Here is a 12,006-nt window from a genome sequence, read left to right as displayed (position 1 = left end):
ATCAGTTTCATCTCCTTGTCATTTGAATTTATGAATTTAGCTACCTGACTCATTAATCTCTCTCTCTCTCTCTCTCTCTCTCTCTCTCTCTCTCGCAACAGAGCCTATTTCCGAAAGCAAAACAGGCTCTGAAAAGAATCCTTTACTATTACCAATTTAGTCTGCTTTTGGTACTACTACCACCCAAAATGTTAGCGTTACTATTACCATAACCTCATGTGTTGGCACTACTCAATAAAACCCCAAATGTCTCACTTTATCTCCTAAAAATTGTGAAAATTTCTAGCTAAGCAAGTAAAATATAACTTTGTCGACAAGAAACTAAAATCTTGAAAGCTGAAGTTCCTCATATCAATTCAGGCCATTGCACTAATGTTTTTGTTTTTCACTTCAGTGCATCACAAATCAATTCAGTGCCTACAATAAAACTATTAACTTTGATGGTTATGTTTCACATGGCAACTTACTCCATTGAATGTCAAATTTGAGCAGTGTTTCTTTCTGGAAAAAATTAAATAGATAAACAAGATTTAGAATCTCAGTTAGAAGCAAAAGCCTCATGACAATGCAATAGCATAGCTAAGACTTAGCTTATTATAAGCCATTCATAATCATAGAACTCATCAATCTTCATGTTGTTGAGATCAATCTTGCAATGAACATGTGGATTCAGTCACAAGTTTGTGTTTCAGCAATGACATCAACAAGCTATGCAATTAATGGAATGACAAATGGGAGAGAAAATGAACCAGAGAGAAAAGATACCCAATCTTGTGCAACTCGATTCATCTGTTATGAGCCTGTGAGCTCCCTAGCTACTTGCGGTGTTGAAAGATACTCAAATCATAGATCCTGGTATTAGGGGTCTTAGCTCATAAATTATCACTGACAGAAAGCTCAGTACATGATATACTAATAGCACTTGTACGTATCTCTTGCAAGGAGCTACACTAGTTTGGTTAGATTTATTATGGCATTTCCAAGATAAGTGCAATCCATGGAATTATAGAATGGAACCAAATGGAAGAAGGATGAGTGAGACTTAATCTCAAATTTCCTTTCCTCAGAGAAGAAAACGTACTTTGTAGACATGGTAGTTGGATAATTCAACTAGACATGGTTCTTCACTTTTGTATTAAGAAAACCTTGCTAACTTTCTTACATATATATATGGTAGCTTTTATGTATTACAAGGCACATTCATGTACACATAACAATATGGTGTGTGTGTGTGTATTCATTGATTTCATTGCTCGTACATTAAGCAGTGGGGTAAGAGGCTTCCATAGCAATACCGCAAAGACCTTCCTGTGCAGCAACATCTCTTTGCATTCTTATGTACCCTTCTTCACCCCATTCTGCCCCCCATGAGTTCTTCACCAACCAATACTTAGTCCCATCATCACTGACGCCATAACCAACAGCGGTAACACCATGATCTAGGCTCGTTCCACAAGTTCCTGTGAAAACACCACTTGAATAGAACTGGAAATCAGATCCACTAGCATCAATGGCAACAGAAATAGGTTGATTAGCGACAGCCTTAAGAAGTGCACTTTCACTGTTAGCGGGCACATCTTCATGGCCAGTTATCGAGGCTGCATGGTTTGCTTCCTTCTTGGCATTGCATGTACCATCAACACCAGTATAGGGGTAATTAGTCTCAGTACTAAGTCCATGATTTTGATTGATGAACTGAAAGGCATCATCCATTGAAAATACAAGGACAGAATATGATTTTCTGGAAAACGAGGATTGCAGTGTATGGATCAATCCCTACTGGGCAGATATCAGAAACAATGAACCAAACTCCAGACTTTTGGTTACGCAGTGAAAATCTCAAAATATGAGATTAAAAAACACTGCGGGGCTCTTACTCATGAGAACCCAAAATAAAGATCATCATATTGAAAAGGATATGTTCTTTTACAAACTTTGAATAGCACTAGCTCGGCTATAAGATTCACACAAAATCTAATACAAAGTTTGTCTTCGTTCTTGAACTCCTTCACTTGAACGATCTTCAAATCTTGTTCTTCTTTCTTCACAGTCTCCCTACTGATCTAGAGAGAGTATTATGCATATGAAACTATGATCACAAACACTTATACATGGACCAAGTGTTTTGACTCTTTGTGAAGACACAAACTCAAACAAACATGCAAGACTCTATCAAAATTCTTGCCTCTATAGATGTGTCACAGACCGTGTATATTTCAACTCATATATTAGACCAGCGGCAACTCCTCAAAGATCATGCAAAGATTCTGCCCTAATTCCCAATTAATTTGGAAAGAAACTTCCCATATATGAACTCCAACAAATCTTAAGGGAAATCAATTAGGAATAGACAAGTCCTAAAAACCCTAGGGCATTAACACCACGATTTTAACACACAGAAAAATCTTTAAAGACATAAAAACATAAAACCTAAAACCTACTTTCCAAAATCGGACTCCAACTAAAACTGACAGCTGACTTGGGGATTGCAACACACATTGCAATCCCATGCATATGCAGATGCACTTACCTGTGACTTTCTGAGATCAGTAACGAGCTTTGTCATAATTTTGTATGGGAATGCCAATACGATATGTGCAAGAATTGTACTTACAATCTCCCCCTTTGGCATTCCTATACAAAACACACCTAATCCATGATAACTCCCCCTCAACACGAACTTGAGAATAATCACATGAAGAAGTCATCAAACCTCAAACCTGAAACGCTTAACCACACAACCTTGTGAACCAATCATGATAGTAATAAGCATAAACTGACAATTTACGAGATCCATTGTCACATTAGTTCAAAATCAACAACTAGCTTAAAAACATGATCACAAAACCACAATAGCCTGATCCATCTATGTCAAAATAAAGCAAGCTATCTAAGTCAAAAATAAGGCCTTTTCTCCCCCTTTTTGGATAGGTATGCCAAAGCTCACGGAGAAGCGTCAAGAGCGTCACGAAGAGAGTGAAACTCCCCCTCAAGATGAACCACACGCTGAAGAAGAGCACCCACGTCAGTCTGAAGCTGATCCAACTTGCGATTCACCACCGTGAAATGGTCAAGCAAGGTCCGAGAGATAGAAGTGATGTCAACAGAGATACCCTTGGTCTTGCTTTGACTGGAGCTGCGGAGGAGAGAACTCCGGGAGAAAACTTTCAAAGGAGGGGCCATGTCATCAGAGTCCTTAAAGACAACCCCTTGGCTTTGCAGACAGCAGTGATCACAGAGGGAAAAACTAAAGCAGCCTTCTTGTGTCGACGACCCTCAACAGCAGCTTTCCGGATAGCAGTATACATGAAGTGCTCAGGAGGAAGGTAGGGACCTTTGGCATTGAGGACATAGATGAGTCGAGCTTCCTCCAAGGTAATCTTGCTGCTCTGAGTAGAAGGATAAAGCAGAGTACGAACCAAATGGCCCAACAAGCGGCAAAATTCACTGAGAGCACCGGCGGAAAGCTCCATGGGTGTGGCATCCGGACGATCCTCATATAGGGCAGCCACAACAGTATCAGTGGACAAAGCAGCAAGTTCCTGATCAATCTTAGGCATCTCGGTAACAGGGGCAAGGAGACCCAAAGTCTCGCGGATGGTGGTGGGGGTGAAAGGGACGGAGACACCTCGAATATCCACATTGCAGCCAATCAGAGTAGCCGCATTAAGCAAATCAACCTGCATTGGCATATTTGGAGAACAACAAGCATAGAACTCTCTGACCACAGTAAGGTTAGGAGTTGGTAGCATATCCAATACAGATTCCCAACGAAAAAGTCTCACAGTTTCGGCAAACAAAGTACCCAACTCAGCGATATTGAAACGCTTTTCATAGACCAAGGGTCGGAAACATGTAAAATTTTCATAATCAAGTCTTTGAGTACGAGTGCCAAAGCGAGAATCCTTACGGGGTGTAGGAGACTTGGGCGACCTGAAGGTGGAAGGAGCAGAGCTGCCGGAGGTCCGAGGTCGCTTGGATGGCGGAGCAGTTAAGGACGGACTAGGCGAGCGGCGCGGCGGTGTGGGAGTCGGTGAAGGAGAAGCAGGAGCAGGCTCAGAAGCAGCGGAATCGGAAAGAGCAGCGGCGGTGGAGGAATGCTCGGACCCAGAAGGCGACGATGGAGCACGGGCCGGAGACTGAGATGGCGAGTCCGGCAAGGCCTGAGGATTTGCAGCGGAGGTAGGCGGGCCAGCGTCTCGAGGCAGGTGAAGGCGATTGGAACGCCGAGTAGGACGGGGGGCCGGAGGCGGAGCCGGAGGCGAGGCAATGGTCGAAGCTTTGGGTCGCGGAACGGTGTGCTTGATGCGAGCCATGGAGAGAGAGAGAGAGAGCGGCCGCTAGGGAAGGAAGAAGGGGTGAAGAAAAAAAATAACCTAGCTACGACAATTTAACTAGACCGGAATTTTTTTTTTTTTTTTTTTTTTTTTTTTTGTTATTAAGAAACAGAAACTAAGTACTGAAGCTCTCTCAGAAGGAAGAATGAGATGAGAATGCAAACATGCGATGCAAACACACAATGAGGCTGGACTGAAACCACAAGGTATACTAGACTGACGTTGCATAGCCTTTCCAACAAGAGTAACATCACTGAACCGCAATATAGGTGCAACAACATGAGTTTACACGTAAGAGGATATTTCGACAAACACAAAGTAAAATAGAGAGTGATCGAGTATTCTATACCTCTTGTTGTGAATAGTGAACATAACTCAAGATGGGATGTGTTAGATGTGTGGAAACCTGAAAAGCAAGGCTCACATACGAAACACATTTAAGCACATACACTTTATTCCCCTTATAACACCGTGTGGGCATGATTTTGAATTTTTCTGTTGCCTTTCACACAAAGTAACATTTTTTCTCAAGAAAACTACGACCCATGTAACAAGTATTATGCTAGCAACTCCCAAGTCAGATGACTTTAGGGTACTGGAGGTAACAAGGACATCCCAAAGAGCACATCTACTCGAGTCAATAGTTGTACTATCCACCGGGGTGACCAAACCATTCCTGTTTCTTCCCAATCCTCATATCGTTCGTCACGACCGAGGCCTGTTTACTTTGGGAATAGCCTGGCCATGCTCCATAGCCAATAATGAATTTTTTTTTTTTTTTTTTTTTTTTTTTTTTTTTTAAAGGAGCAACCAACAAGATTAATTTCGGATGTGAGCAATGAGAACAAGGTAACCATCAAGTTAAACGTACCACCACGTTGAGTATGTGTGCATGTGAGGGTGCAAGGGTGTAGAGAATATGTTGTTCAATCTCACAAGTACAAAGTGATGTAAAAACAAGATCAAAACGTGCTAGGCACCGTATTGCACTTAAGAGAAAAGAAAGAGCTTGACTCTTGTCAATCTAAGTTCAAGATCAGTTAGTAGACATTTAGGAATACAATCCAGCATGCAAATTGAAGTGAATAAGAAAGGAATCGAAACAATGCAGAAACATAAAGCAAATGTACCTATACTACCATGAAGACATGCAAAATGAATGTATGTAGTGATAGAAGGAATTTAAGAGAGAGTTTCAGAACTTAGAATACCAATGGCACTTCTAAGTGATTCAAATCGTGCAGTATCCAAAGGTTTTGTGAACAAGTCTGCTAATTGATACTCAGTGGGAATAAATGTAAGTTCAAGTATGTCTCTCTCAACTAAGTCTCTGATAAAGTGATATCTCATGTCTATATGCTTAGTGCGAGAGTGTTGCACTGGATTCTTGGAAATGTTAATAGCACTTGAATTATCACAAAAGATGGTCAATTTACCTTGTAAAATTCCATAGTCACGAAGCATTTGCTTCATCCATAACATCTGAGTACAACAGCTACCTGCAGCCACATACTCAGCTTCAGCAGTGGAAAGTGATATGCAATTTTGCTTCTTGCTATGCCAGGCCACCATGTTGTTGCCCACAAAGAAACATCCACCAGATGTACTTTTGCGATCTTTCAAATTTCCACCCCAATCTGCATCTGAATACCCTGCAATTTCAACGTTAGTATCGAAAGTAAAGTAAATGCCACAATTTACTGTACCTGAGACATAACGTATAATCCTCTTTACTGCCTCCAAATGAGATTCTTTCGGATTTGCCTGAAAACGAGCACAAACTCCAACACAATATGATATGTCAGGCCTACTAGCAGTGAGATAAAGAAGACTACCAATCATACTCCTGTAGAGAGTTTGATCAACAGACTTACCTGTGAGATCCTCACCAAGTTTGGTACTTGTACTCATTGGATTGGTGACAATTTTTGCAGATTCAAGTCCAAATTTTTTCACAAGATTCTCAGCATATTTAGTTTGTGATAGAAACATACCTGCTTTCAGTTGACGAACTTGTAGACCCAGAAAGTAATTTAGCTCCCCACACATGCTCATCTCAAATTCACTTTCCATGATGTTAGTAAATTCTTTAACATAAGTATCCGAGGTAGAGCCAAATATGATATCATCAACATACACCTGTGATGCAGCTTGTCTGCGCGTTTGAATTCTCTCGTGTAAGTCTCCAATAACATCCTGAGTGGTGTGATCTTTCTGAACTTGTTTGAACCCCTTTCTCTGAACTGGTGGAGGATCAAAGATAGGATCATTTGAAGGATAATCCGTTTCTTCATTCAGTTCCACATTTACTCGGCTTTCTGAGGGTTGATCCTCATCTAGATTAACCTGAATAGTACTCACAGCACAATCATCAACAGATACATTATATGATTCCATTACAGACATGATTCGCTTGTTGTACACCCTGTAGGCTCTACTATCTAAAGAATAACCAAGAAAGATGCCTTTATCACTCCTAGCGTCAAATTTTCCAAGATATTCTCTATCTCTATAAATATAGCAAGGAGAGCCAAAAACACGAAGATGACTTACATTGGGTTTCTTACCTTTCCATAGTTCATATGGAGTTCTGTTAGTACCTGGTCTCAAGAATGCACGGTTTACTGTATAGCAAGCAGTGCTAATTGCTTCGGCCCAAAAATTTGGAGTAAGTCCAGCTGAATGTAGCATTACTCTTCCCATATCCAGCAATACCCTGTTCTTTCTTTCAACTACACCATTCTGTTGTGGGGTAATTGGAGCTGAAAACTCATGTGCAATTCCATGTTCAAGAAAAAAATTAGCAAACAAGGCATTTTTAAATTCAGTTCCATTGTCAGTCCTAACTCTAACAATGCACAAGTTTGTAGAATGTTTTTCATTTGTTATTCTTTTGCACAATCCCTTAAAGCTTTCAAATGTATCACTCTTCTCTCTAAGGAAATTTACCCAAGTAAAACGTGAGAAGTCATCAACTACAACCAAAATATATTTCTTACCACCCATGCTTTCGGTTTGTGAAGGTCCAACAAGGTCCATATGCATAAGTTCTAATGGATGAGTTGTAGTGAATGAATTTATTGCTCCATGTGAGGCACGGGTTTGCTTACCTGTCTTGCAACCATCACACATCTTGTCTGGCTTACCACTCAGAGAAGGCATACCTCTTACACTTTCCTTGTGTGAAAGTTTCAGCAAGTCTTGAAAATTTACATGCCCCAGACGCCTATGCCAGAGTTCAAGAACATCATCTGAAGTCTTGGCTTTCAAACATGTCTGTACTTCAACAGATTTATTAGCATGTACATGATAACAATTATCTTTAGAGCGCAATCCACCCATAATATTTTTGCCATTATTATCAGTAACAATACATCTTGTTTTATTGAAATTTACATCCTCATAGTCATCAGCTAATTGACTAACACTTATGAGATTTGCATGAAGTCCTTCAACAAACAAGACATTTTGGAGATTAGGAATACCTGGAGTATTTACGGTTCCCTTACCAATCACTGTTGCCTTTTTTCCATCTCCAAACGTGACTGATCCACTTGTAAACTCACTGGAAAAAGACACAAACCAACTCTTTTCACCGGTCATGTGTCGTGAACAACCGCTATCAACGTACCAAACGTCACTTTTCTTATCTGCAAGTGCAGTCAGGGCCACAAGACAAGTGGCTTCCACATGTTCAGACTCATTGTTGGAACTATAAGAAGAAAACAAACACATTGCATCAATACATTCAGAAGATATGTCAAAATTATCAATTTTAGTTGAGGAGCATTTGGGTCCTTTCTTAACCCAAGTCTGTTTTGTTTTCGTCTCCAGATTCACGGGGATTGAAGCCAGCTTTGCAATCCTGGCTATCAGGTTCAGCCCTTCTTTCAACTCAGCGTGCAGTGAGTCAGGTGAGTTAAATCTCAATGTTCTTCTCTGACTTTGAGTGACCCTTCGAAGCATGTTGCACCTAGGTCGAATATGTCCTAATTTTCCACAATAATGACAAGTAGGAATGAAATTTTTGGAGTTTGGAACATACCTGGGCTGACGTACATTGGTTTGCTTGTCAGAACTTACCGTAGGATTTTTCTGGTGAGAGAGAATAACTCTATGAGGTTCTGTTCGTTCAACCAACTTAGAGCCAGATGGTTTGTCACTAGAACTTTGTGAATTGCTTGATGATCTCCCATCTTCTGTACTTTTTACAAAAATCAATGGTTTGCACGACTCACCATTATATCCTAATCCTTCCTTATTTCCATATGCTTTGCCAATTCCCATCATTTTCGAGACTTTTTCAGATCCTATAGAGAATTTGTTAAAGCTCTCCTTGACCCTCAATAATTCTTCCTGTAATTTTTCATTCTCAAGAGTTAGAGAAACATTCAAGGAGGTTTGAGCTTTTATTTCCACCTGCAAAACCTTTATTTTGTTATTAAGCTCCTCATGCTCCTTGATCCAGTCTTGAGACTTGGACTTTCCCTGCAACACTTTAATCTTATCAACAAGGTCAGTTCGTTCATCTTCCAATTCTTTCAAAGATAATTCAAAGTTTTGCTCAAGTTTTTCTTTCTCACTCCTTAAGAATTTAATTTCCTCTTTGAGTTTGTTATTTTTCTTAAGAACAATTCTTGAGGCATTGTACAATTGTTTGCATTTTTCATTTGTTTCTTCATCAAACGAGTCATCTTCTAAATCAGAAACATCAGACAATTCAGGATTAAAAGAAGAAGTAAGAGCAAGATTTACCTCTTCACCATCGGATTGAGTGCTATCATCACTGTCACTCCAAGTAGATTTTAGTGCCTTGTTACCACGCAAATTGTATCTCTTATTGCCACAATCGGCAGCAAGATGTCCAATTCCACCACACTCAAAACATTTTGGTTTTTCAGAAAAATTTTTCTTTTGAGGGAATTTAGTAAACTTTGGATTTTTATCAAAACGATTTTCAGACATTTGATCCCTCCTTGAACTCGAAAATTTTTTTGAAGTATTCCCTGAAGAATTTTTGTTTTTCAAAAAATTCTTAAATTCCTTAGTTAGCAAGGCTAAATCAACAGACTCATCAATGGCTTCTTTCTTTTTGATAGAAGAGAATGCAACACTTTTTACCTTCTTTTCTGGCTTGAGACGCATCTCAAAAGTCTTGAGATTCCCTACCAGTTCATCCAAGGTGTAAGTGTCAAGGTCTTGAGCTTCCTCAATGGCAATCTGCTTGGCTTGGAATTTTGAGGGAAGAGCCCTGAGAAACTTCTTGACAATTCGATGCTCCTCAAATGGATCATCAAGGCTGCGGCATTGGCTAGTAACATTGAGAAGTCGTGCATGGAAATCATCAACCGATTCATCTTCCTCCATGGTCATGTTTTCAAATTCCAATACAAGTCTTTGAAGCTTCTGACCTCTAACCTTCTTGTTTCCTTCATACGTGACTTGAAGCAAATCCCAAGCTTCTTTGGCTGTGTCACAATGGCTAATTCTCATTCTCTCCTTTTTGGACAAAGCCGTGAATAGTGAATTTCTAGCCTTAAAATCACAATTCCTGTTACGCACTTCCTCTTCAGTCCATTCCTTTCTAGGTTTAAGGATTCTTGCAGATGACCCTTCCACTTTCTTTGATTCATCGGACTTGGTTGGGTGTTCCCATCCAATCTCAACAACATTCCACATGTTTTCATCTTGAGAGTAGAGAAACGCTCTCATCATAATTTTCCATTGAGAATAGTCTTCACCATCAAATAAAGGCGGGCAATTTATAGAACTAGAGGCCCTGTCACGTTCACGTTCCATCCTTGACCACGGATCAACTAAAAGACTTTAGAACCTGCTCTGATGCCAATTGAAAATACAAGGACAGAATATGATTTTCTGGAAAACGAGGATTGCAGTGTATGGATCAATCCCTACTGGGCAGATATCAGAAACAATGAACCAAACTCCAGACTTTTGGTTACGCAGTGAAAATCTCAAAATATGAGATTAAAAAACACTGCGGGGCTCTTACTCATGAGAACCCAAAATAAAGATCATCATATTGAAAAGGATATGTTCTTTTACAAACTTTGAATAGCACTAGCTCGGCTATAAGATTCACACAAAATCTAATACAAAGTTTGTCTTCGTTCTTGAACTCCTTCACTTGAACGATCTTCAAATCTTGTTCTTCTTTCTTCACAGTCTCCCTACTGATCTAGAGAGAGTATTATGCATATGAAACTATGATCACAAACACTTATACATGGACCAAGTGTTTTGACTCTTTGTGAAGACACAAACTCAAACAAACATGCAAGACTCTATCAAAATTCTTGCCTCTATAGATGTGTCACAGACCGTGTATATTTCAACTCATATATTAGACCAGCGGCAACTCCTCAAAGATCATGCAAAGATTCTGCCCTAATTCCCAATTAATTTGGAAAGAAACTTCCCATATATGAACTCCAACAAATCTTAAGGGAAATCAATTAGGAATAGACAAGTCCTAAAAACCCTAGGGCATTAACACCACGATTTTAACACACAGAAAAATCTTTAAAGACATAAAAACATAAAACCTAAAACCTACTTTCCAAAATCGGACTCCAACTAAAACTGACAGCTGACTTGGGGATTGCAACACACATTGCAATCCCATGCATATGCAGATGCACTTACCTGTGACTTTCTGAGATCAGTAACGAGCTTTGTCATAATTTTGTATGGGAATGCCAATACGATATGTGCAAGAATTGTACTTACATCCATCAAGCCTCCCTCACAGCCTTGGTCTTCACCATTGACATCACAGTCCACTAACTCTTGTTCGGACAAAGAAATCAATTTACCAGTTGAAATTTGAGTAATTCCTTCCATGGCTGCCACTGCTGAGAAAGCCCAACAGCATCCTGTATTTACAAACAACATATTATTAGCATTTAGAGTAGAAACAATTCAAATTTCAAAATGGAGCAGAGTCAGTTAGCTAGATGATTAAATACATACCACATTGGCCTTGGTCCTTGATGGGAGTCACAGCTCCTTTCTGCCTCCAGTCCATTGTAGCTGGCACGGTAACATTTTCATATTTGAAAGAAGTGGACTTTGTGGAACATTCATGCCCCTTGAATCGATTTCTTGAGGCTGTGAACTCTTCATTTGTAAGGTCTGCAAATCTATTGACACTTAATTTGTAAGGTTTGTGTACTTCGTCGTTGGAAGATTCTATAAAGGCTACATTGTCCTTGAATATTTGGAAGCGCTTCTCCTTCTCGGCAATGTCAGTATATACACGTCCATAACGAGCCATCCATTGCTCGTATCTCCCATACATCATTGCATCTTGGAGACTGCGGGAAGTGGCTTCAGAAGACCAAGCCCCTAGCATGAGGATCAAGGCCAAACAGATACATTTGCACTGGTTGATGAACTCCATTGTAGGCTAGGCTATGATGAAGTAAAAGATATAATGAGCAGGTATACAATGAAAGGGTAGACTGCTGAGTTTATATAGAGAAAACAATGGTGTTGCTATGTTATCTCCGTGCCCCAAAAGTTGCTCTGCAATATTTTTGCCCCATAAAATGTTCTGATATGACACTTTGATGTCACGACAAGTTACTAGCCAAATCTAAATACAATAATGATGTTTCTTGTTTTTCCCCTTACTAACGCTTATAGT

The 12,006-nt window shown here is 39.8% G+C and overlaps 1 protein-coding gene across 1 annotated transcript; it reads right to left on the bottom strand.

Moving 5' to 3' along the window:
• Positions 1 to 1,260: 1,260 nt before the first annotated feature.
• LOC112184332 (senescence-specific cysteine protease SAG39) lies at positions 1,261 to 11,936 on the bottom strand. Its single transcript, XM_040514196.1, has 3 exons — positions 11,331 to 11,936; positions 11,086 to 11,233; positions 1,261 to 1,705 (listed from the first exon to the last, which is right to left on the bottom strand). The coding sequence occupies exons 1-3, from the start codon at positions 11,758 to 11,760 to the stop codon at positions 1,261 to 1,263; spliced, it is 1,023 nt and encodes a 340-aa protein (XP_040370130.1). The 5' UTR covers positions 11,761 to 11,936.
• Positions 11,937 to 12,006: the final 70 nt, after the last annotated feature.

This window comes from Rosa chinensis, chromosome 2 (genome assembly GCF_002994745.2).
Source record: "Rosa chinensis cultivar Old Blush chromosome 2, RchiOBHm-V2, whole genome shotgun sequence".
Taxonomy (NCBI): Eukaryota; Viridiplantae; Streptophyta; class Magnoliopsida; order Rosales; family Rosaceae; genus Rosa; species Rosa chinensis.
The sequence above is the reverse complement of the archived record's forward strand: the minus strand, read 5'-3'. Positions and strand labels throughout refer to the sequence as shown.